Source organism: Phoca vitulina, unplaced genomic scaffold (genome assembly GCF_004348235.1).
Source record: "Phoca vitulina isolate PV1807 unplaced genomic scaffold, GSC_HSeal_1.0 scaffold10, whole genome shotgun sequence".
In the NCBI taxonomy this organism is placed as follows: Eukaryota; Metazoa; Chordata; class Mammalia; order Carnivora; family Phocidae; genus Phoca; species Phoca vitulina.
Window position 1 is genome coordinate 39,255,924 of NW_022589713.1, and position 27,111 is coordinate 39,283,034.

General features: G+C 36.6%; 1 protein-coding gene across 2 annotated transcripts in view; it reads left to right on the forward strand.

Annotated features, from left to right (window-relative positions):
• RBMS3 (RNA binding motif single stranded interacting protein 3) overlaps positions 1 to 27,111 on the forward strand; it is a 1,498,583-nt gene that overhangs the window by 1,443,603 nt on the left and 27,869 nt on the right. The window contains exons 19-20 of one of the 2 annotated variants that reach the window (XM_032408843.1): positions 4,306 to 4,416; positions 12,306 to 12,353. In XM_032408843.1, the coding sequence (XP_032264734.1) occupies positions 4,306 to 4,416; positions 12,306 to 12,353 (159 nt within the window). The remainder of the gene's footprint in view (positions 1 to 4,305; positions 4,417 to 12,305; positions 12,354 to 27,111) is intronic. The other variant, XM_032408844.1, reaches the window with a different exon arrangement.

A 27,111-nucleotide genomic window follows, 5' to 3' on the forward strand; every position in this document is an offset into this window, starting at 1 on the left:
GATTACTATGAAAAAGTCCTGTAGTTTTGCGTAAGTCACTGTAGGAAAAGAGTTTAGTATGGGCCACAGACATTTTGACCTGAGGCATCTAGATATGAGAAAAGGAAAAAAGAGAGTGAAATTTCTGGGTTTTTTTCCACTTGCATTATCCAAATAATTTTCTTACCTTTTACGTTCTTATGATTTCACATTTAAGCCTTAATAAGATTCCAAATAGGAGGGATTCTCAAATATGCTACAGCATAAGCCACACTGGTCAAATGGAAGCGTGTCAGGTCATCAGGCTTAGGCCTGAATTATTCAGACAATCATCCCATTTCAGCTGATCAAAAATGCAGGCTTGACCTTTTTGCATTTTTAAACAAGATATAATGTGATTATTGCTCTAATCATGCCCTATCACCAGCCTGGTTTAAAACAAATAATTGAGACATGGTATAAAAAAATAAAACCAAGTTTTTGTGTCTAAGATATTGTATCTGTGACATTGGCCTATACAATAGCGGTTTATAAGCAAGAGCACTCTTCTCACACTTCAGGGGACACCAGAATCAAGTGGAGAGCTTGTGGAAACACAGATTTCGAGACCCAAAGCTCAGGGATGCTAATTCCAATTCTCGGTCTGTCACTGATGCTGGCCCACAGGTAGCACTTGAGGTGACACTGGTCTAGAATACTCACACTCATAGGGATATTCGTACAGGCAATTCTTCTCATTGTAGTACATGTCCTGGCCTTAATATAGGTTCTCAGCCCACCATGTGTGCTCTTGGTAGGAGAGAACTTCTACATGTTTCCCCTGATTTGCCAACAATCCTTATTTCAGTTGGAAAATTAAAATACTGATGAACTCTCCAAGACTTAAAATCTCTTTAAAATACTGGTAGGGGGTCAACAACACAGATGCTTTTTTGGCTTCAGTTCACATATGTTTACTCTACATCAATGATCTTTGGAAACTTTGTCCAAATTACTGTTGAAATTGTTTATTTCAGTACTAGGGTGACCAGATCCACCCCATATCTCTTGAGCTTTGTTTTTGCAGAGTCAGTGGCTAAAATAGACCAGACATTCCCATCAGCTGTTTGGTCATTGTGTTTTTTAGTGGAATTACAGCATGTTACAGTATTTTTCTCTGCAACTTAAATATTGAACAAACCCAGACATCCGGAGATGCTAAAATGAAAAATCTGTTTCCTCTTGCTTTGCCATTTGCCAAGTGAACTCTGTCAGACAGCACATTCTATACATTTGGAGTAAATGAAATTACCCTTAATGTGTTGGCAACATCTGTCACAAAACCCTCTTCAATCTATGGCTAAAATGCATTGGATAGAAATAGATGTGACAGTATATTTAATTAGGCACAGTTACGGTTGGGGGCACTAGTTTTGCCTTAAGAATCACAGGTTTATTTTTTTCCTTTTTTGTTCTTTTTTTTTTTTCTTTTCTCTTTTCCTTGTTTTGTTTTGTTTTGTTTTGTTTTGTTTTTTAATGTCCTACACGACACAGAGGAGAATTAATCTTTGATGAGCAAAGTGGTTGACAAACACCAGTCTTTGTTGTAGATAACCTGCACTTCAAACTCTCTAAGTTGTCTGTCCCCGATCAAGTATCATCTAGAGGATGTGCCTCTCTGGGGGGTTCCTGTCTACAACTTCCAATTTATTCACTGATTGTAAATTTCTTTCTTCCCTTGAAACTATTAAGGAATTTATGTTCTTAATAATTTGCGGGAATTCTTTCTTCATTGAACACGAAGAAGCAGAGACAGTGGCTCTGTCCTCCCCCAAGAATCCTTATTTTATTGTTCATTTATTTGCAGTAAGTGGCCTGGTGAACAGAAAGGAATGTTTCCCTTCATTGTTTTCCACTTTATGCCTACTGCTGCTATTTACAATTCCAAATTATGACAACCCCCTTCCTACTCTTCCCTTTGATTGTCAGTTTCTGGTTTATCCACAGAAGCAGCACTCCCTCGGTGTCATCTGTAATCCAATGAGTCCCCACTTTCTGAGAAAGGATTCTGTAAAGAGACCAAACAATCCTTCCTAAATTAATTCCAAATGCCGGCATTCAATCCTTCTATTCTTATCATGCATGGATTTTGATTCATCTGTCATATGCTCACATATCTCATTTGCATATTGCCTCCCAAACAAAGACTGAAGTCTACCTCTTGCACCACTGGAGAATGAGGTCACCTCTAGGGCACTGAGAAGAAAGTTTTTTCTACCAAACACAATTTGGTCTTTATTTCTGATTTATGACGAGCAATCCTTTATGTAGCTAGAGCAGGTTGATTACAATAGGAGGGTTTCCGGGATTGTGACAGTTTAGCTGTTGGAATTTCTAGGGGCAATATTCTAAGAAGGTAGTCTAAGTTTCAAGTTCAAGAACAGTATTGAAGTCTTGCACCTGCTAAGGATTAGAATGTTGTGAAAGTGCCACTTCTTGGTTAAAAAAAAAAAAAAAGCTTCAGGACTTCCGTCTTAACTCTGAGGTTTTTCTATAGTTTATCCCTAAGTGCTTTAAGAAGGACCCAGTTCTTTTTAAAGTGTTTACTGTTGGTCTGGCACAACAAATACCAGAAATAAAGGACAGAAACTGTTTTTTTTTTTTTTTAAAAGGAAAAAGTTTAGGTGGTTTTGTTTAAAGAAATTCAGGCAGCAGGAAAAGAAAATGATATGTCTCTGAATTATAATTAGGTAAAAGCTTATCTTATCATGTTTCTGATTCAAGAAGTATACTGATGAATGACAATTCATGGACACATCAAGAAATTAAAACAACACTAATGCACAGCTATGTATATTTATAAGCTACAGACTTTTAAAATAACATATATATATATTTTTTTTCTGATTGATTCTAGCTCAAAAGCACAAATGTCCTTGCAAACAACGTTGGCTCTGAAAATCAAGCATTTCCAAATATTTGACTCAATTTTTATTCTCCCTCCATATTAATGAGGAGGAGCCCACAAGGAAGGATGAATGAAAGCCTGATCTTTTTTTTTTTTTAACAGATACAGTCAGGAAATCAGATTTGGATAATACCAGAGGAATTGATCATCCTGAGCAAAACATTCTAAGAAACATTTGCTTATGGGTAGTTTGGGTGCTGAGATCCTGCCATCTACATGAATCTGTCCTAGTTTTATTTCTTCAAAATGTTCACGTATATGGGGAAAAAGTCACACAGTGAGAAAAATGTTTACAGACAAAAATAGCATTCAGATACATCATCATTTTATTACCAGTGGGTATTTAAATGAGTTGTGATATCATGAGCTTCTACGTGTATGATCATCTTTAAAATAAAGCATTGAAATTTCAATAATCTCAAAGATTCTATCCACCCTAGCTTTTCAATTAAAAAAAAAATTGTTCCATTCTCTCAGCTAGTCAATTAAGGTAGAATAAGTAGGAGAGAGGAAAAGGAAGCGCTTGCCCTTTGCTTCACTAGCTATGTGAAACTTTGTACATGAACAGAAGTTTTTTTTTAAATGCCTATTACTTTTTCCATTCCCAACAGTTCTAATAAATCAAAGAGCATATTCTAGAAGTAGGTCTTTCTTAATACCCGCTGAAAACTTGACTTTTTTTTTTTTGGTAATATTTTAGCAGTGTTGCATTTGACCAGCATTTAACAGAGTTCAGTATTCTGTCTTGTTCAAAAGCACAGATAGAAAGAAAGTAGGTCAAAAGATTAGGAGGAAAAAACATGGAAAATAGTAAGTCTGATTTTTATATCATTTATATTAGATTTTACTCTGTCCTTCAAAAAGATCCAGTCAAGAAACCACCTGGGCCACCATTCTTCCTCTGGTGGTAGATTGTATTGAAATGATCAATAATTATCCATATAAATCATGGATTAAGGCATAAGCCAAAAAAGTCTTATTCAGTATTGAGAAAAACTAGATAATTTCCATAATGTTAGTATTTTTCAGTTAGAGAAGTTTGTATTTAGAACAATGAAAGAGGATATATATATATATATATATATATATATATGATATCTTGGAATGCATTCTATATTGAATATTGGAATTATAAATGATAAGCACTTTAGACACAACATAGATAAATCACATCAGAGGAAACAAAGTCATTAATGCTCTCTATTTAGATAAGGACAAAATGGCATGGGTGGATGTAAAAAATCATACGTGGTTGAACTTAGCTTTTTCATTAAAAAATAAACACATTTGATGTTAAGATAGTTCACTGTGTTTATTGTTTTTAAAAGTTTCCTTCCTTGTGGAACCTGTTTTCAGATGGACATTGTGTGTGCTTGTAGGGTGCTGTGATTACGCCAACAATGGACCATCCTATGCCAATGCAGCCAGCAAACATGATGGGCCCCCTGACACAACAGATGAATCATCTTTCATTGGGCACAACAGGAACGGTGAGTTGAAGAGTTGGTTTTGCTCTGTTTTCTTGGACTGCTTCAATAAGATGCGATGCTCTCTGTTTTTACTGGCATTAATAGCAAAGCTGGCCCTGTGCCATTGACTAACACATGTTTCAGGTTCCAGTGTGAATAAGCTGCATTGTACATGCATATTCAATACTGGGGCACATTTACTCACATTGACAAGGCTGAAGTTTCCACTGTATTGCATTTAAATTTGAGTTACTTCTTGTTCAAATGACACAATGTACCAGGTATAATATCTGTTTATGGAAAGGTGTCTATGTATGCACCTGCAAATCTAGAACTTGTAACATAATACATCTGAGCCTGGTTTTCTTTTCCCCACATGCTTACCCACTTCAGCTAATGTATCATTCCCAGGTCATTCACAAGTCAGGCCAACCTTGACTCTGACTAATACATAGAGCTTGTTATTTACTTTCAATGTTTAAATCAATAAAAAGTAATTGAGAACCTGACATAATCCAGTTCTTTTCATCTTTGTTTTGAATATGTAGACAGATGTTGTTGAAAAAAGAAAGGAATCTAGTGTACTTGATGTTTTTTAATAGGTATTTTTGACAAGCCATTATTTTTCCTTAGGGAACAAAAGTATATAAAAAATGCTTATTACAACATTGATTTATAGCAACCATTTCGCATCATTAACAGAATTTTATTTCATTTTTAAAAGTCTATTCAAAGACAATTCCCTAAATGGTTAAGAGGGTAAATGTCTATTACAACCTGGAATACTACAATTTTGTTCATCATCAGTATAGATAACAATGAAAAACATCAAAATCCCAAAGCCAGTCTTTCATGTGACGCTATGGTAACAGGTTTTATTTTTTTTACAAACGTTAGTGCAGATTCATTTTTAAAGATGTAGAAATTTTTTAAAAAATCATTTTTCTGAGTGAGACAGCTTAATTATTACAGAAAGAGCACTGGACTAGGATTTGGGAGTACTAAACTCAAATCTTGACTGAGCACTGTTCTTTCACTCTGTCTTTGGGAAAATAATCTCTTCCAGTCTGTTTCCCTCTCTATCTGGTTGAGTATTGAGTGTGATGCTATATGGGGGCCCTTTGACTATCTGCCTCTATGACTTTAAGCCTATATGTCTCATAGTCAGCACTTCTGTGATTCCTCACAGGTATGCTGGCATCATCTCCAAATATCTATGTACACTATGGACACTAGCTCTATATCAGAAATTTTACCTTAAAGCAGTGGCTTGCTTGCCACATAAATGTATTGACTGATAGGCTTTTTGGAATATAAGAAGTTTCTGACATGTCCACTGAGGCCACAAAAATCTGCTCTAAATAGGAAGAAAATCCATCTGCCTAATGGAAAGAGTCACATTGTTTCAATAAAGAGATTTAGTTTTATTAAAACAAAGTACCTACCTGAAGACCTCAGTTGCTGAACTTATAAAAAACAGTTGATGATACCTTACCTGTCTGAAGGCAGGGGCTGGATCAAATAATTTCTTAGGTCTCTGACCTAGACTTTCAAGTCATGTCTAAGACTACATTTAACTCTACACTGTGGTACAGCTAATTTTCATCAGGGAGATAATTTTTAGGAATGTGTATGGAAAGGTGTCTTTATGTACGCACCTGCAAATCTAGACCTTGTAACAATACATCTGAGCCTGGTTTTCTTTTCCCAGATGCTTACCCATTTCAGCTAATATGTCATTCCCAGGTCATTCACAAGTCAGGGGCCAACCTTGACTATGACTAATAAACCCTGGAAATATATCATCAAATTTGGTCTATATTTATTCATGTCACAAACATAGTCATGTAATTTCCATAAACATTTAGTCACTTTGCTCATTTACTAACAAAGCAATTCCCAAGTTCACTGGGAGAAATTGAATTTTCTCTTGTCCACAGTGTTGATTTCCCTTCATATCAGCCTTTCTCTCCTTAAAAGATGATAAATTCTGAACAAGTGAAATAATGCAATCTTACGGTATTGAACGACAATCTAGACTCTGAGAAAAGAGTGAGTTATAATACAAAGTATAGAAAGAAACACTTGATAAATCCTACTTAGTTGAATCAAAAGCAAAACCAGCTAACTTGCTGAAATTCAGATTTGCCAACTAGAAAAAAATATAAGAGCTAAGTTAACTAAGAATATGACTGAATCCTTTAGAGAATTGAAAAATAAGCTAAAATATATAGAATAAAATCAGAATTACAATAGTTGCTGATTCAATAACATATATTATGATTAGTATTTGAGCATTTTCAACAAGAACACATATGAGATCATAATTTTTACCCAGCTAATAATAGCCAAATTACTAAATAATGATATATACTCCCTCCCTTTCTTAGAGAGTTTTAAGCAGGTGGCTTCTTTTTAACACCAAATTTCTTCTAATTTTTTTTCATTCTTTTCCTGCTTCACATTTATACTAAATAATGCCTAGGCACATCATAAGCTTTGTGTAAATTGATGTTTTGCCAAGGGTTAAAATTCCATAAGGTTCCGGAAAGCCAGAGAGAGAACACTATTACTTTGTTGATGTTTAGTGGTGTCCAGAATATGGCTATACTTTTTTTCTCAAACTGTCACTCTTAGACTTTGATATGCCATCATAGATTCCTTTTATCTGAACTTTTGATTGGCATGTGTAGTGGCTATTATGCAATTGAAATGGATTCTTTTAATCAAATTTCTCCACCTTACTGAATCTTTTCCATTGCTTTATCTATTGCTGGGAAGGTGGCTTGGTATCATGGAAAGAACAGTGGGCATTAGAATTAAACTTGAGTTCAAAGCTGGGCTCTGTCCCTTACTAGCTATGTGTGTTAGGTTACTTAACCTCTCTGAACTTTGATTTCCTCTTTTACCAAGGGGGAAAATAATATGTACATCCCAGTGGTGTTGTGTTAAATGGAATGATATGTGTAACATACCTAAAATAGTGTGCGACACCCGCTAGATGCTTATCAAATGAGCCGCCTTTATCCCTCTACCTCAAGTGGCTTCACAATGTGGCCATTCAGTCCAGGTCTCCAGAAAGGATGTAGAACGTTATCAAGGCCATAGTACAAGTCTCTGGCCCACTCTGTTTCATTTGGCATAACTTATTTCTTTCAAGTTTCTACTTCCTTAGCTTCTAACTCTTGCAGGATGGTAAACCCAAAAGTCCAGAGAAGCCGGCTAAGTCACATTAATGAATAAAGCTGATGAAGGTCAAGCAAAACGCCCTGGAAATATATCAGATTTGGTCTACATTTATCATGTCACAAACATAGTCATGTAATATTAATACACATGATATTGGAGATTATATTTTAAATGAGAGATATTTTCATGCAATAATAGTAACAGCTCTGCCTGAGTATGAGATGAATCAGTCACAGGGAGAGGGGGTACCTTGGCAGCCTTGTCTAAGGAGGGCAGCCCTGGCTGAACTCCAGACAGCTATTGCTACATGGGCATACTGACCCAAGGTGGCCTCACCTTCCAATTTTTTTAAGCTAAGCTAAGTATTTGCATTTTAATGGGCAATCTCCCTGTATTTGAATATCAGACCCAGTTTGTCCTAAGTGCTCTCAGTTTGTGACTCCTGCCCAAGGTTTTCCTGGTTCTCCTCTGATGTCTCTGGCCATTGCTTCTTCTTTGCTTCTACAGGCTGCTGAGCCAGGGTTTCATTTTTAACTTCTCATTCATATAAGATTTCCTTAAGCAACCTCATCCACTTTCATGGTTTTGAACTCTGCCTTCTAGAAATGCTGAAGACCCCTAAATCTGAGTCCTCAATGCTAACCTCATCTTAGACTTTTAAAATCACTTAACCAACAACTTGCTAAATAGCTCCATGTAAATCTCCTTCCAACATTTCAAAGTCAGTACAACCCAAACTAACCTCATGAGTTTCCCCGAACTTCCTTTCCACGGACCCTCTTCCTCTTATGTGTTTCTGCTCCTTATTTCTTCTCCAGCTAATCCCATGACCATTTGCCCAGGCAGTCAAATGCTACACTTAGGACTCAATCTTGACTCTTTCCTTTTCCCTCACCACCAGATGCAACTATTCAAGATCCACCAGTTCTGTCCCATATACATTTGTCAAATACATCCCTTCCTCCACATTTCTAGAGTCTCTACCCTGGGCCTCATTTGATTAATTTTAATAGTCTCCTAACTGCCCTTAGCTTGCTCCAATCCATTTTCTACCATGTTGCCACAGCCAGTCAATCTAAAATTATCTGACCCTGTTTCTCTCCTACCTGTAACTTCTCAGAGCCTTTCAGATGTCTGAGCTCCCAGAAACTCTGCAAGACAAGGTGTGAGCAGTGACAACTCTAGATTAGGACAGGAACCTTAATGCCAGAAACAGATAGGTCCCAAGGGCAGGGCAGAGAAAGATCCAGTAAATAATCCAGTAGGCAGGGATCAGGGTTGATGGGGGTTGGAGCCAGATTAGAATTTCCCATTTCTAGAAAGCGGGCCTGAGGCCACAGGTCATGTCCCACTTTTCTTTCTGAGATCCCTGGGATCAAGAAGTATATTAAGCCAAAGCCTCTTTTTTATCGTCATAAAATTAAATATATTTGATCCCCCATAACTCTAAATTTTGAAATGGGTACCATGTAGTTTGACTAACCTTTGTCTACCATTTGTCACCTCAAATGTTTATTGTTGAATTCTTTGCCCATTTTTAAACTGGATGGAAAATGTAGGCCTTAGGAGCAATGAATTTTAAGGAAGCAGTATAATTTTATCCCAGGACTCTGCTGACCTTGAAGAATTTTCTAGCTTTTCTGCTTTTGTTTATTTTCTTTTTCTTTTTCTTTTTTTTCTTTCTTTCTTTCTTTTTTTTTTTTTTTGTCACAGGATTCCCTCTGTAGAACCAAAGCACTGTTATCCATAATTTCTTATCACTCCACTGTAAGCTTTAGCAGAAGCCACTGGGGATTTTACTGTGTTATGAGAACCTCCAAATTGCATGACAATCTTGTTTTACAAGTTTCTTATCTCCTTTTCATTTGTTCAGTTGGTGGCCACCAGTGGCTTACAATGTCACCAGAATCTGTTCAAAGAAATAAAAAGTTTTTGTTCTGTAGGCTCCTTATCTGCAGTTCTGTTTGTACTCTTGAATCCACTGGTGATTTGTGACATCATTGGAGTCCCATGGTGTAACCATAGCCACACACAAAGATAATCTTCTAATTGTAGTCCATTTGTTCACCATGGTTCTCTACATTTTTCAGTCACATCATTCCATTTTTATTGCTGTAAAATTCTAATGTATCAGGTGAAAATCCTGAACTATTCATTTTGCCTAGAGACTGTCTTTCTTCAAGTATTAGCTATGAATGTGAGTATTAAGATTGACAGTGATAAAAAGCAACATAGGATGTTAAGTGGACTCAGGATTAGGACCTAGTATTATAAATTCATAAATGGTAATGAGTATACTTTCAGGAAAATGTATCAATTAATTAAAAATGGTCAGATACAAGAAAGAAAATATAAGTAAAAGGAAATAGTTTTTAAAAATCTGTTTAGTCTTAGTGTAAGATAAATGAACTTTGATAGTAGTCTTATAAACAATAAATAAGTAGGCATTAAGTGAAAATCTAGTATTATGAAAGTTTATTTGCAAATATCAAGCTTTTGCTGTTTAAAAAATGGATTATGAATTAAAATACATTAGCAACAGAGTACAAAAGCCCCAATAGATAAAATGACGAAGAACATGAACAGATAGGTAATAAAGGAGCAACAGGATACCAAAAAACATATGAAAAAAGTAATTAAGGAAACAGCAAATTAATCAAATACTTACATGGACATACACACATAACCCATTAAATGAAGTTATCAAAATAAAACATATTGCTGATGAAGGTGTGAGGAAATAAACATTCTTAATCACTGACAGTGTGATGATAGAAATCTAAATTTGTAAAAATGTCAGTTGAATTTCAAGGTGGGCAGTCAAGACACTTCAAAACAGCTCTGCCAACTCACCACGCAGTTATAGTTTTGAGAAGGTATTCTATGGAGATATTCTAAAATAATAGAAGAGCCTTTAGACCTCAGAAATATCCCGCCCTGTGTTCTTTATAATGTCTAGTAAAGAAGAATGATCAAATAAATCATAATCCATTCATAAACCAGAATGTGAGGCGGCATGAAGTTATAAGAGTTTAAAATAGGAAAAGGATTATTTAGGATCTTAAATCAAAACAGCAGGATGTAAATTTGCACATGTGGAAATATAGTATCAACTATGAAAAAAAAATGTATGAAATAAGGCTGTAAGAAATACAAAATAAATGTGGTTATTTCCAGATGATGAGATTAGAGATAATTTCTATTTTAATCATTATACTTTTCTGCATTCTGCAAGTATTCAACAATGAGCATGATTTACTTTTATGATTTATTTTTAAATGTTATAAATATATTCTTGGGAAATGACTAGTGACATGGTCATAAGATCAACTTTTTTTTTGATTTGTAGTAATAATATGTGATTGAAGTTTTTTAAAAGGTACTAGGAAATACTACCAGTATTAATAAAATATTTGTAGGTCCTTTAAAAATGATTCTACTTATTCTAGATTTGGGGATTATAATTAACTCACATTCACATACCTGTTTTGAGACACAAAATAACTCATATCCAAGGTTTATTTGCATTTGAATCTTTGATCCATGTTGGGTTTTGCTGGTCAAAGTGCCTTGCAATGTCCAAGTTTTAATCTGTCTTCTCACATGCAATTTGCTCATGAGAGAGGGATTAACATTGTCCTTTTAGGGCAAGGAGATTAAATGGAGAAATTTGTGATAGTCCAAATTCAGTTATCAAGGAGGTGGGAAAATGAAGTTTGAGGTTTTGTTTTTAAAATGGAATGAATAATGGTCATGTGACTAGAATAAGGGTCGTAGAAGAGCATCTATTTAATCATGTTTTGGCAGTTTATTTGAATGTGAGCAAGATCTGGTCCCTTTTACACAGTTTGCCCCTCTATGGGGAGTTGGGGCTGGATGAGAACTTTCCATTTTTAGAAGGGGGGCCTTGGGTCATAGGCCATGTCCCACTTTACTTTTTAAGATCCTTGGCTAAAGGAATTGTATTAAGCCAAAGTTTCATCTTTTTAAAAAGCAGATATATTTGGTTTCACATAACCTGAAATTTGGAAATGGATGCTATGTAGTTTAAATTAACCTTTCTCTACTATTTGCCACTTCCAAGGCTATGACACTTTGGAAAAAGACAGAACTCATCTGTTGAGTAGATTCTGTTCTATTTATCTCTGCTCTCACCATTCCAGCCCACAAAGCTCCTTGGCCTTGTCCAACAGCCACTGAGATCAGAGCCAGGGCTGAGTGATTACTAACGAAATTCTAGTTTCAAAAATGTATCAGTCTCCATAGAGTGTGGGAATATGGAAATTTTTCATTTATCTCTTTTAAAATTTTAGTTCTTTCTTTTGTTCTACAGAATTTCGTTTCACATTGTGCTCTGGGCCACTTCCAGATGGGCTGCCTTTTAGAACATGTGTGTCAGCCAGAGGGAGTAAAAATTTCACAGTGATTCCCCCATGTAGGGGCCAAAATGATGACAGATTGAGGAAGATGCCAGCGTCCTAGGATAGAATGTATTGCTCCAACAAGTCACATGGGGGCCTCCCAACATGTACCATGTGGCAGTATTGGGGACCATTGTACCAACTGTCAACCAGGGGTCATAGTGCCTTGAGTGTTTGAAGGCAGGGGGCTTAGGCAACCATATGACATACAGTGGGCACTTCCACGTTTTAGAGCTAAGATTCTATTTTATTTTCTTTTGTACTTCATTGCATTCTTTCTCATGCTCTTTTCATTCAAAGATTCAGTCCCAAGACAGGATTATGATACTCCACCAGCTGTTGTGTCAGGTAGGAAAATTCTAATTCCTTTAAGATTTGACTGGAGGGGAAAGATGGAGGTTGCCTGGTTTTCTCTAAAACTCTTTAAAGCAGTGATTCTCAATAGGGCTGGGTACAGGAATTTGAATTTCAGTTCTGGGATTGACAGCAGGGTAGCATATGTGGTTCAAAAAAGTATCTTTACTATTCCAACCCAGTTTTGTGTATGGAAAATAAGTATGTTGTTTTTTAAATAAAAAGTGAAAGCTCAAAGATATTTGGTCTGTGAAGAATACACAGAAAATAGAGTCTATGTTCTGTGTATCAGTGATTCTCAGTGTGAGAAGGATTCATCAGAATTTCTGGGAAGTGGGAGAAGGATATTTATGTTTACCAAAAGAGGGCACAGATTAATAAAAAAAATAGTTTGAGAAGCACTGCTTTAGAGACCAGAATTCTTTTGAAATCAGAAAGTCATTCCATTTTGCTTGCTCAGCACCCAGCATAGTGTCTGACACATAGTAGGTGCTTGATATAATTGTTTGTTGAATGAATCAAAAGTTCAAATTTGTTCCACAAATGGTATTTTGGATATTGAAAGAGAAGCTGCCAATGTTCCATTTGTACAACAAAGTGGCAGAGATTGTTTTGAGAATGCATTAGCATCTTGAGGATTTTAATTAGCAACATTTAAATTGTTTCATAAAATTCAGTGGTGCACTTTGTAAGGTGTATATGTATGTGAAGAGGTTGGTTTTTATTTTGAACTGCACAGATCTTCTGTGCTTTCACCTTAATTTTGAATTTTGTTTTCTTGCAAAGAGGAAAATGGGCACGATTTTTCATTCTTGTTGACTTTTTAAACTAAATAAAATACTGGCAGCCTGAGGAGCTTTGAACTCTTTGATCCTTTGATGTGTTAGATGATGAGGACATAAAATCTAAACCAAGAAGGGCATTGGTGTGACCGATCAAGAGACAAAGGCCAGAAATAGAATGAAAGAGCCCAAGGGGCAGTAAAGTCTGGCAACTGAACGGTGGTTTTCAAGCAGAGAACACTGTGTTCTTGACCACCTGGTTTCCCTGACCCAGCATCTGAAGGGTAATCCATTTCTCATGTCTTGTGGACTTGTTTAATTATGCTCATGGCTGAATACTCATCTTAAAAGTTCAGTTGAGAAACAATCAGTTAGCTCTCAGCTGTGAAGTCACTTTGGTCCTCTTGAAGATCTCTACAAGTTGTCATTAATTAAAATATCACTTATCTTTCCCAAAGTGTATTACCGGTCGTATCTTAACGTGCCTATTTCATTTAGGATATGGGATGCCCGGGAAGGGAAGATACTTTATTCAGTGCATACAGTCTTGACTTCGTTTAATATGTGGCTTCCACTCTTGATAATTCACCAATATTAATCATAGTGAAAGACACAAATTGGAACTTGCCTTCAACTAGGTTGTATGATTTCACTTTCAAGAACCAAATGAACAAGAACAACAAGGAAACATCAAAAGCATTTGCTAGATATCAGCCAGAGGTAGGGCTCTTACACAAATCAATTGAGGCAGGACATCTCACTGCTTGGAGCTCCCACCTAATTCCATAGACAGACAGGTACCACTGAAAGTTCTTCAACAGAGAAATGACTTGATCAAAGTAGTGCTTGAAGAAACTTAATCCAGCAATTTTGTGTGTGCTTAAGAAACAAAAAATAAGAATCACATAGTGTAGTTAGAAAAGCCAGGTATGATATCACTAGAATAAAAAAAAGTGCTAATATCCCAGCTGTAGAGTACAAAAGAAGGGACTAATATAGAAGTAACAGAAAAAATAAGATGGAGGCAGGATAGGAGTGTCACAGTCCCTTCCCCCTTTAAGTTTGGATTGGTGGTTTGACATATTATGAATTTGCACAGACGTCTTTGGCATCTTTGGTCTACAGCTAAATGAAAATAGACTACTTACCTTCCCAAAGTGTGTTAACTGTCCTGGTGGGCACAACTAGAATGACTTCTGAAGAATAGTGTATCCTTTGCCCAACCCTTGACCAAATCAGGAAAGTAAAATGGGCAGAAGTGTTATAACAGTTTCTTCTCATATTCCCCAATATGCCCATATTGGACAACTCAAATAATAATCAATTCTTTGCCAGTGTCAGAACTGACTAAACTGCCATAATGCACCTGAGTTCAAGATGTCTGTTTGGTAATCTACAGAGACAAATCCAACCTAATATCATTCAATCAACCCATCAAACACTTACTGAACACCTTCTGAGTGCTAGGCACTACACACAAGTACTTGGGATACAAAGATGAATAGAAAATAGACCAAGGGTAAAAAATATCATGGTCTCATTTAATGTTGTTGTTGTTGTTATCATTGTTTGTGATGTTTAAGTGTATAAAGTATGAAGGAACTAAAATCTAGAATCTAAAAAGAAGAATCTAGAATCTAAAAAGAAGATCAGGAATAAAGTGAATTCTGATGGGGATTTGGAAGAATGAATAGGACGTTAGCAGTTGGACAAGACTGGGTAAAGTACATGAGGGGAATGGGACAGGATTGTAAACTCTTGGAGATAAAGATATATGGGGTGATTAGATGGTAGCAAGTCACTTGGCATTCTTGGGATGAAATGTCACACACAGACACTGAGGCTAGGTCAGGGTAAAGCTGATTTTAGGCAAAGACTCTTTCCTCTTTGAGTCACAGGTCACTTTGTTCTTTTTTTTATTCAAATAATATTTATCAGAAGCATACTATGTGGCCATCTTTGTGTTGGTGTTAGGGATACAACTTCCTTCTTAGAACCTAGGGTTTAATTAGGAATTCAGGTACAAACAGGTGATTCTCACACAGTATCAAAAGTATTTCTATGTAGACAAATATGTGATGTTTAAGATTGTAAATCCTTCAGTAAGGTGCCTAAATTCAGAATCTACTTATGTCACTAGTTGTAGAAACTTGGGAAATTTACTTAATTTCTCTGTAGCTTATATTACTTATCTGAGGAAATAATAATAATTACCTCATAAGGTTGTTGTGAGTATTAGAGGTGTTAAGATATATTAGCCCATGGGGCACCTGGGTGACTCAGTTGGTTAAACATCTGACTCTTGGTTTTGGCTCAGGTCAAAATTCTCAGGGTTGTGAGATCAAGCCTGGAATTGGGCTCCGCACTGGGTGTAGAACCTGCTTAAGACTCTCTCACCCTCCCTCTGCCCCTCCCCCAGCTCACATGTGCTCCCACACTCTCTCTCTGTCTAAAATAAAATAAATAAATAATATATTTTTAAAAAGATATACAGCCCACTTAGAACAGATCCTGGAATAAAATAAGTGCTCAAGTGTTATTAGCAACAGCTATATATATATATATACACACACACACACGTATATAGCTATATAGATATATACATATATGTATATATATGTAGCTATATAGATATATACATATAAATGTATATATACACACATATATATGTATATATATGTCTATTTATAGAGTCTATATATGACTATTCTTGTTACAAGGTGCTATGGTGGCAAAAAGAAAAAAAAAATCAACATACAGTAGAGAAGTCAGAAAAAGTGGAAGAAACCTCTAAATGGAGACATAAGGAGACATGGGGATTAACCAAGTAAAAAATAAGTTGGAGAAGGAAAGTTTCAGACCAAGATGGCAGCATATACAAAAGCTCATGGGTATCAGGACATAGCAAATTCAGGGCAGTATAAATGGTCCAATGGCACAGAGACATATAAAAAGAGATGGGGAGTGGAGAAAATAAGCCCGGAGAAATAAGCTGGAGCAAAATCAACAGATATGATTACTTGAGGTCTGTCCTGATGGCAGTAAACAGTAAAAGGTTTTAAGTTGGAGACTGACATGACAGACCACCCTGGATACAGTGTAGTAAATGTGTTGAAGAGACATAAAATTAGAAAAGGGGGCCAGAACTCAAGAACACGAGCACAAAATGAAGTGGGCATTTGTTCAAGCTATGGAAATGAGAACACAGTATTGACAAACTTATGACGTATTAACTGACTGGCTGTCAGAATAGAAGGATAGAGAAGAGTTAGAGGTAGTTCCTTAAGGTCCTGGCCACTCAGTGGCCTGAGGTGTCATTTGCTGAGATCTGAACCAGAGGACAGAGGATCAAGTTTGGCGGGAAAGAGACCAAGTTCAGTATTGTACGTGTTGAGCTTCGGATGTCTATGAGGCATCCAAATGGAAATAATAAATATTTGGATGTGTGTGTCTGGAACTTAGAAGACAGCTACTAGCTAGAGATGAGTTTTAGAGTTATCACCATGGAATTAAGTCTTGTCACCCAGATAATGTTCTTAGAATGAAGAGAAGTAGGCAGATCCTTGAACATATAGGCAGAAAAAGGAGCCCAAAATAAAGATTGGGAAAGACAACTATAGACATAGAAGGAAAACCAAGATTATGAGGTTTCAAATGAAGCCAAAGCAAGAACGTATTTCAAGAGAGGACTCTCCAGTAAGATGAGTCCTTCCATTGGATTTAGTTACATATGAGTCACTAGTCAATTTGATGGGAAGGGTAGAGACAGTGAATGTGCTGTATGGAAGTAGATGCCGCAAGTGCCAGAAACCTAACAGAGTTGGCTTTGAGGAAGACTAGACAAGATAGAACTAAAAACAAATGGAGAATGGAATTGATTGATGTTCTGATTTTTTTAGATGTTTTTAGATGGGAAATATTTGGTCATGACAGAAAGAAGCCAGGAAAGTATTCTAAAGTTTGAAGATGTAACTCATGAAGGGCATGAGTGATATAACTAGGTCATTGAGGAAGGCAGACATCTCTTGTGGGAATGTGGGAAGATAGGAGGAAGGCTTGATATAAGTGCATATAAGTCTGTAAATGTAGGAATAGGATATTAAAGTATATTTATGAGATAAATACTATTTGTTTTTATGTGAAGTATTTAGTAGCATCTTCTGAGAGCAGGTGGGAAATGGCATGGGAAAGGATTTAAGAAGAACAGAGATTTGGAAAACTGTGGAGTAAGAAAGCCAACTACCAATATGTAGGAAGTTTGAAGGGCAATATTCTTCTTCCATTAGAAGCTAAAGATTATGGATTTTTGTGATGCCAATCTGTGAAGATGATTGATTTTCTGCTGTAGTGATCAGTAGCCAAGAAGGCAGACAGGTGGATTAATCCAGGGCTAAGGTTTTACTGACTAGAGTGAGAAAAAGGCCAGTATGTGCTGACAGTATTGGCAAGATAGTGATTGAGTGACAAACCATAGTTTCCAGATCAACAGAAAGAGAAAAGTGGGCCATAGGGATGGGAGAGAGGGAGAAACAGGGAATATAGAGAACAGAGGTCTCGATGAGATATACAAAGTGGTCAGAAGAGAAGACTTGGTTTAAGATTATGGATAATGGGGGCGCCCGGGTGGCTCAGGTGGTTGAACATCTGCCTTCAGCTCTGGTCATGATCCTGGGATCCTGGGATTGAGCCCCACATCGGGCTCCTGGCTCAGCGGGGAGCCTGCTTCTCCCTCTCCCTCTGCCTCTCCCCATGCTCATGCTCTCTCTCTCTCTGTATCTCTGTGTCTCAAATGAATAAATAAAATCTTTAAAAAAAAAAAAGATTATGGATAATGAAACATTTCTTAGCAAAGTCAAAGTCATGAAAGCAGGTGGTCAAAGGTGGACTTGAGGTGAAGGTGACAGAGGTTAAAGAAATCAAGCAATACGAATGTAAGAGACTGCTGTTTAAGTGGGTATTTTTGTAAGTCTGAATTTTTTTTTGTTTTATTTGTTTTCTGACATTAATAAGATGTCAGCCAATCACTGATAGAACGGATAGAACATATTTCTGGAACATATTACAAAGACACTAAAGACTTCCTCTAAGAATTTTTAAAAATGAAGTTCTTTCCAGAACACTTGGAATATAGATCTAATTAAAGGCAGAAACATGTATCAGATCAGTGTTTTTCAGGGCATGATTTGTGGATCACCATGATACTTCCAATGATTTTAGGAGTATAGGGGATCAAACTTGTTATTTTTACTCTAGCAGCTGTATAGTTACTTCAGTGTGAATTTGAATAACATAGAATAAGCTCACCAAACACATAGCTTAAGGGATACTTTGCTTAGGAAAGGTTTAAGGTAAATAGTTAAAATGTGAATACATTTTTTTAAAAAAATAATAATTCAGGAAGAATACAGGTGAGGCAAGAGTGGCGATGTCCAAAAAAAGTGGCTACAGTTTGGGAAATGTAGTCCTAGATTTATTTCACAGGACTCATCTCTCCTTGTCAAAGTCTCTGCTGCACCTCATCCAGCTTATTTCAAGGCCAGAAGACAGAGGCTGGAACTACCCTGTATATTTTCATGCAAAATCACAGGAGCCTATTCTCTTTTTAGTGTTTCTTTTCCCTAACAATTATAACTTTTTAAAAAGATCCTCCCATTTTAGGCAAATTTGAATGAAAAAAATGGCAAGTAAAACATCATTTTTTTTCTATTCACAGTTGGATTTTATGAGGAACAAAGGAAAACTACTGATAATTTGTTGTCAGATTCAGCTCTGAGCTCTGAGCTGACTTTCCCTGAAGGGCATCATCAAGAAATCAGGCAAAAGACTACTATGGACAGGAAACCAAAGTAGAACCAAAATTCATTCTTCTTTGCGAAAAACCTTAGAGTTCAAAACTTGAACCTGTGTTTGGGAAAAATGAAAAAAATAAAAAAGGAGCCAAAAAATTCATTGATAGGAATCTGTAGAACTTCTGGAACATATGCATTTTCTGTCATATCTTTTCTACACACCAGCTAAAATAGGTTGAAAGTAGTCAACGTTATCAGGGCAACTTCACAATGAGGTTTCACAGAAAAGGCATATGTAAATCACAATAGAGTTACACTCAGTTTGTTCAAATATGAACTTAAGTGTCAGATTTCTAGCCAGGGAGTCATGCTATAAGAATGAAGTCCTTCACAGAGGTACTTGCCTGGATTAAGACCAAATTCACTGCTAAAATCATGTGCAGTTTTTGCTGCACATTGTCTTTGCTAGTCAGTAACATCAGTTTGCATTAGAAATTAATGCATTGCATTAATTTGGAATTGGTCATGCTCTACCAAAGATTTGGTTGAAGCCTACCTGTGTACTGCCTCTTCTTGAATGGGAATCACTCTATAAACCTAGCTCATAATTGGGGACAGGGGCGTATTTGAGCTATTTCAAAGAACAAAACCATTTTTCAAGCTCTAAATAAAATTTGTTTTCATGGATACCATGAGCTAATTACAAATGATTTCCATCTCTTAATTAAAAATTAGGTCCATTAGTACCTCCAATTAACAACAATTAGCCATTAAATTGCATTTACTGTAAAAGACCTGACACAGAGTTATGTGCTCCTACAAGCCATGCATGAAAATCGGTCTCATTTCTTTGCTCAAATATTGTGCATCTATTTTAATTACAAAACTGCATTTGTTTAAATATACTAATTGATTGTTTCTTTTCAATAAATTCTAATAAGGGAGACTTTGTTCTACTTATTATTCACTCATTCAACTAATATTTATGAGCTCCTAGAGTGCTATAAGGAACCAAAGGCTAGATGGTATAAAATAGAGATGTACCCATTTCCTTCAAAGAACGTGGAATCTAACAACAGAGCACAGGGCTGTAATGACTTATATAACACAGCATGCAACAGATATCATAAAAGCAGTTTGCAGAAAAGACTTTGTATGAGTATTTGACAAATAGGCATGTGCATGCTGTCATTGTGTTCCTGCTAGTGCATTTATATTGTTCACTACATTACAAAAATAAAGCCTTAAACACTTTTCCTATGGGGCCACAATGTTTTACTGCTTTATTCAAGTAACCGATAAATAAAGGGAGCTTAAGTCAATCGACTGTTCTGATATATAAACATCACTAATGTAGCCCAATTTGGGGAGGGGGTGCGTATGGAGGGAGTTGGGATAGAAGGATGCAAAATTTTTGTCTTATCTTCTAATCCAGCAAGTTTTTTCTGTAAAAGTCCATACTATAAATATTTTAGGCTTTGACAGCCATAGAGTGTATCATAATGACTCAACTCTGCCTTAGGGGTGAAAACAGCCACAGACTGTGTATAAATGGATGAGTATGGCTATATCCCAATAAAGCTTTATTTATAAAAATGGCAACAAGCTGGATTTAGCCTATGGGTTATATAGTTTGCCCACCCCTGCTCTAATCAATTCATTTCACAAGTATTCCAAGTTAAATACTATACTGACATCAAAATAAGCATGAAGTACATTTCATTTTAAAGTTGGCATTTTTGTGTTTTTTTATTTCATGAAAGGCATACAGAATATCAGAAAAGCAGAGATGGGAGAGGTTGAGATAAAGACACAGAGAGCCATTTCTTAATATTTTAGTGTGTACAGCATAATTGTTTGTGGTACTGAAGTATTAAAACTCTGAGTACCTTTTTTTTTTTTTTTTAATTTCTCACATACTCATCATCTCTGGGTTTCCTGGGACTTATTTGTTTGGACCAGCAATGGGGGATTATCAACCAGGAAAATTAAATATATATTCTGTTTAATATCCTCTTGATGGCTTTTAGAATTCTGTGCTTTTAGAAATCTATAGAAAAGGTAAGAGGTCATCCAAACGGATTTGTAGTAAAAATATATTTTACATCTTTGTCACACCACCTAGCCTGGTATTCTCATGGCCCTTGTGGTTGATTGGCATCCACTGAAGTCATTCTTGATTTGTCAGTACTAGCTAGTTATTCTGTTTCCCCCTGGGTAACCACATGCCTGAGTACTGCATAGTGCTTTGCACTCAAGGTGAAGGCAAGCTTTCCTGGTTTCGTCTAAAGACTTAACGCTGCAATAAGGCAGGCCTGGGAGGGCTGGAGATAGTACTGCCCTTCTATGGCAGGGTCAGCGCGAATTTCCCTGCGTGAAGCAGCACACACAAGACGTGGAGAGGCAGCATCCAAAATGCTGTCTCTTTACAGCAGAATCCTCCTCAGTGAGTGGCAGCGATGGGCCTAGGGCATTCCACAGCATCAGGGACATAGTGTCACTTGGTACCCCAACCATCCCCAAGGGCAGTACCTGTGTGATGGCAGCAGAGGAAGAGAGCATTTTCAAGACGAGGATCGATACTAAAGGAAGCTAACTGCATGTGCGGGAATCAGCACATCTGGTCCTGAAAGCACATGGTTCCCTTTTTAATCAACGGCACGAAGTAGGCACGGGAGGTTCCTGCCAGAGAATCCAACCCTGACTTGACTATCATGCAGCACTTGCCAGAGGCGGGCTGGAGACATCTGATCCTGGAGAGACACGGCCTGACAGACATGCCAACATTTCTCTAGACTCTGTTAAATTAGTTTATCAGAAAGCAAAATACCTGAACCGTGTGATTATACATCCCCATAGAAATGCTTTCTCAGAGTTAAAATGTAATGTTTTAACCTCTTCTTTCTTAGAAGGGTGACACATGACACAGACACTTAAACCACATCACTAGCTTTCTAGAGACACTACAGTGGAAGTAATTGTCCATTATTTTACCCAATGTTACCTTAAAGAAGCCGATGAGGAATTGCTGCTTGAGTTCAGTGCCTCGGCAAGTATCTCTCTCCAGATGAGCAGATATCCTTCTTTTTAACTGACATTCTAAAGTACATAACTTAATCTATTTCCCTTTTGGCCCTGGCTATCAACACAGTTCGAGTCAGATGCAGTACATTGCAAACGTTCCCAGTGGCATGTTCTCTTGATTGCTCTTGACTCTTCATTGATTTGTTGGTGTTTTTAATTGTGCTTTTTAATATCGTGCTTAATTATTTAAACCCTTCACAGATTTGACTTGGAAATACAAAAGCTCTCATTTTTGTGGTAAAAAGCATAAGTGAAAAAAATGCTAATGGGCTCAGGGAAGTTTGTGTGCTGTAAAGTCTCAGTGGCAAGATAAAATGCAAGATGATTGTGATGATGTGTTGATCTGATCTAAAAATTGGCCAGCAGGCAGATTTCATTTATTCACACACATGCAACTTGGAATAAAAAAAAGGATGGTATCATAATTAGAAATGGCTTTCAGAGTCAAGAAGGTATATGTGATTCCTGGTCCAACTATTTAATAATTATTTCCCAATAAATTTTACTTAAATTTTCCAAAGCTTACTTTTCCCCTCCTTAAGTACAGAGAGTGCATTAGCACCTCTCTGTGTGTACTTATGTGAGGACTGAGATGACCTATCTAAAGTACTTAGTACATGCCTGAGTCATAATAGATATTAAATAACTGAGGCTTCCTTTTCTTTTCCTTTCCCTGAATTCAGGGAAGTATGTTGGACTTTTTGAAGTGTCACTAACCTTACATTTGCCGTAAGAGATTGGCTGAACCAATGCTATTTTATTTTTTTATTTTTTTATTTTTTAAAGAAAGATTTTATTTATTTATTTGACAGAGAGAGACACAGCGAGAGAGGGAACACAAGCAGGGGGAGTGGGAGAGGGAGAAGCAGGCTTCCTGCCGAGCAGGGAGCCCGATGCGGGGCTCGATCCCAGGACCCTGGGATCATGACCTGAGCCGAAGGCAGTCGCTTAACAACTGAGCCACCCAGGCGCCCCTGAACCAATGCTATTTTAAAATAGAGTTCCCAAGCCCAGTATCTAACAATAGAAGAACTATTAAAGGAGTTGACTTTATATCTTCCCTATTGTCTGAACTATGATAATATTATTAGTTGAATTAATATAATAAATAAAATTTAAACATTTTTTAACAACATGAGAAAATAATATTCATAATGTAAAGTGGGAAAGGTGACAAAATTGAACCACCGTTATAATTTTGAGTCCTAAACGTGCGTGTGAAGCTAAACAAGAGTGCATTACCTAATTATCATATGTATTTTTAATTTTTTTCTAAGCTTTTTGAAATGTTGCTTTGCAGCTTGTATCATTTACTAAAATGTTAACAGCACAGTCTTTCAATATATCTAGTATTGGAGAGATATTTATAGACAAAGAAAATGAGTGTATTAGTATACAGATGATAATAATGATGATTGTCATGATTAGATCATGCAGTGGTAGCATCGGTGACCTCTAAAATTTTCCCCACTTCTATTCTTATATCTCAACACTATGGCGTTTATGGTAGAATTAAAAGAAACCTATTTCTTTGATAAAAGTGGCACCGAATTTTTGAGCAATTCTGTAGCCTCAAGTCAGTCTTAATTTTTTATGTGAATTCATCATCCACCTACCAGATGGTGCATCTTCACAATCAGTTGACCACTGCTTTTAACATTGCCCATATTGAAATCATATTTCAAATGATATATTGTGTCCCTGGCATGCAGCACTTGGAACAACCTAAAATCTTCTCAGTTTATTTAATGGGAGACTTCCAGTCTCTTGTGGTTTATGGAATTGATAAAATATGTTTGAAATTAGGATCATATATAATATACTTTAATTACATGTGGATATTAAGTCTAATTCCATGAGTTTTAATATGTATATATATACACATACAATTATATGTGTATATATATGTTCATATGTGTACACCTTTAAAATGTACATTTAAAATAAAAATCTGCTTTTGGAGATAATTGGTTTTCCCAAGTTGCAGATCACAAAATATTTATTCAAGTCCACTTGCCATCCAAGATGCTGCTTATACATCCTTCTTTTCTACTACTAACTTTCATTCATTTTGATAATGTGGAATATATCACAAACAGTATATTACTTCTTATCAGGCCGGATCTTCTTTTTTACTTGTCTGAACTGTGCACTTTGGTGCACTCACTGTGATTTAGCTTTGATACAATATTGATTGCAAAACCATCAGCTATCTGACCTAGATACTACATATCAAAAACAATAATCAAGTTTCCCATCAAGTTTCCTTAAAAATGAAAAACAAAAAGTTGAAAAGATTTTAAAACAATGGTGCCCTTTAATTTACATGCAATGGACATAATTCAGCTGGCAGCAGAATTATGTTGGATTCAGGGTAATGGATTGCAGGCCCCTATAAGGCATAAATTTAATTACTTTATGTGCCTGCGCTGCATCCAGCATTCTGCCCAAGAGACTCAGATCTGGGAAAGTACAGGACTCCAGATTCAGGAAATGGGAATTTCATTCATAATTGAGCAGTTACTTTAGCAAGTCAAATATGTGGAGTTGGTTTAAAAAAAAAATCATTGAGGTTTTTGAGATATTTGTTCTGGAAGATTAAAGCCTACTAGCCAAAGAAGACCAGAAACCAACTATAGTCAAATAAAATTAGATTTACTAGCTTGAAAAATGAGGGAAAAGTTGCAGGTGAACCACAGAACATCTCAGAAGAGGGAACTTGGAGGGACTTATAGGATTCAAACTTGTATAGTAGGACTTTGGGAAGGGCTTCAGGAAGTGAGTTTATTCTGCATTGGGTGCTGTCAGGAAGTGGGGGTGCAACTGAATGATTGGGTGTCTTAGTAAGTATTGTCTACTAAGTGAGAGGAACAAAGCAAAGCTAGAGTTAACATTGGTTATGATGCAGTAGTCACTCACATTAGACAGAAAAGGGAGGTGTTTAATTGTTTTTAGGTTTGCAAAATGCCCTTGCCTCCCTCTGTCCTTTATCCCCCAGTCATCAAATGTTCTTGTCTGATAATTGTTGATAATTCTTAAAAATTGTTTAATTGGGAATACTATGACCTTGCTAATAGCTCCTAGCTAATTAAAGATCATTTGAAACATTTCCATAAATTCTTTCCTTATCTAAAGGCCAATTATAATGTTGCCTGATAAAAATATAGCAGAACATTCAATGGCCTTGATAAAAGGTCAGTACAAACATGAGATAGGTCAAAATGTGTTTTATTTATCATAAGCATTGAGTGTATATGGAAAGTACTGCTAATGCAAAAATGAATCTCTGTACACAAAGAATACCTTATGTTCAAGATGCTGTGCTAAGTACTCTATGTGGATTGATTGGTTACATTTGATCATCACAACCATCCAGTAAGGAAGTTTCTGTGTCCTCTACAAAATGATTCTTTACAAGATGAGCTGGATCCTCTACTCATATTTATGCTCCTTCAGCTGTTTTAGACTTTTCAGCCTTCTCAAGTTCCATACACAAGTCTTGCCATTTATGCTCAGAAGATGGCTACCTCCTCCTTTATGAGAAGATGAATACCATATTTGATCGGATCTCCCACAAATGTTTTCTCTTTACTTCAAATGTCTCTTTCTTCATTCTTCCTCTCTTCCTATCCTTTTGTATTTTGTCAAGTCATGGCCTTTTCTTTGTCAATGTTAACCCTTCCTTCTATGTTCTTGTTTTCATGTCCTAACCTCTGATGTTCTTACAGCAGTGATCCCACATACACCTTCTTCAACATATACTTATCTATTGATGACATTTCCTCTGCTCAAACAAAAACAAAAGGTGTAGATTCTTTCTATCTTGTTTTCCAGAGTACTGGTCTTAGGGTACTTTGCTTTTCTTTGTTCTCTTCCTCAGTGAAGTTGTCTGCTTCCTCAGCTTTAACCATCATGTAGATGACCTCTCTTTTACTTGTTTACTTGATGATGTTTACTTGTTTACCAAATCTCAATTGCTCATCCCATCCCTTGAATTCCATGCCCCTGGTTCTAGATACCTCCCAAATGTCCCCCTTCCTCTTCCACCACCCTTGGCTGGCCCACTGAAGCCCAGACTTCATATTCACAATTCAAGACTCAATCTTTCCTCCCAGTCTACTTTCTCCCACAGACTTCCCTACGGTTCAAGCAAACCACTTTCAGTATTATTTCTCTAAGACAAGATTTTCAACATGAAGTCTGTCTATGAGTTTAGGATTGTTATGTTCTTTGACAGTGGCTTGGATTATATATAACTCTTCCTTTTGGGTGAGAACCACATGATTTAATACTCAACTGAGCTTGAGTAGAATAGAAAATCTCTTATAAATTGTCAAGTCATTTTTCTTGCCAAGATATTGTGCTTCAAAGTTCAGAGACATTTTGGCTCACTCTTCCCCACATGCAGCTTTCCTTTCTTTCTTTTTTTTTTTTTAATTCCACAATATACTTTGAATCTGCTCTCCATCTGAATTGTATTCCATTCTATTACCCCAGTCCAGGTTGGGTCCTTTTTACCTTCTAATTTTATTTTTGAAAAGTCAATACCTGGCCTTTCTTACTTAGCCTTCACACAAATGCCTGAATAAACTTTGAGATTAACATTTTTACTTTAACTTGATCAGCAAGGATATGATCTTCATATAACAATTGGGAGTTACTTAGTAAATAACTATCCCTACTCTATTCTTTTACTGCCAGGGAGAGTGTACAGATTAGATCTCTGAATCTAATGTCAACTTTTCTTTTTTTTTTTTTTTAAAGATTTTATTTATTTATTTGACAGAGAGAGACACAGCGAGAGAGGGAACACAAGCAGGGGGAGTGGGAGAAGCAGGCTTCCCGAGGAGCAGGGAGCCTGATGTGGGGCTCGATCCCAGGACCCCGGGATCATGACCTGAGCCGAAGGCAGACACTTAACGACTGAGTCACCCAGGCGCCCCTAATATCAACTTTTCTAATAGCAACACTCAAATTTGGAAACCAGTACATACCAGAAATGTGACACTACTCAAAGCTATGGGGACTTACAGAGATTACTCTACAGGGACGTGGGTGTTAAAACAGCGTCATATTGTAGAACCACAGTGGTGATTG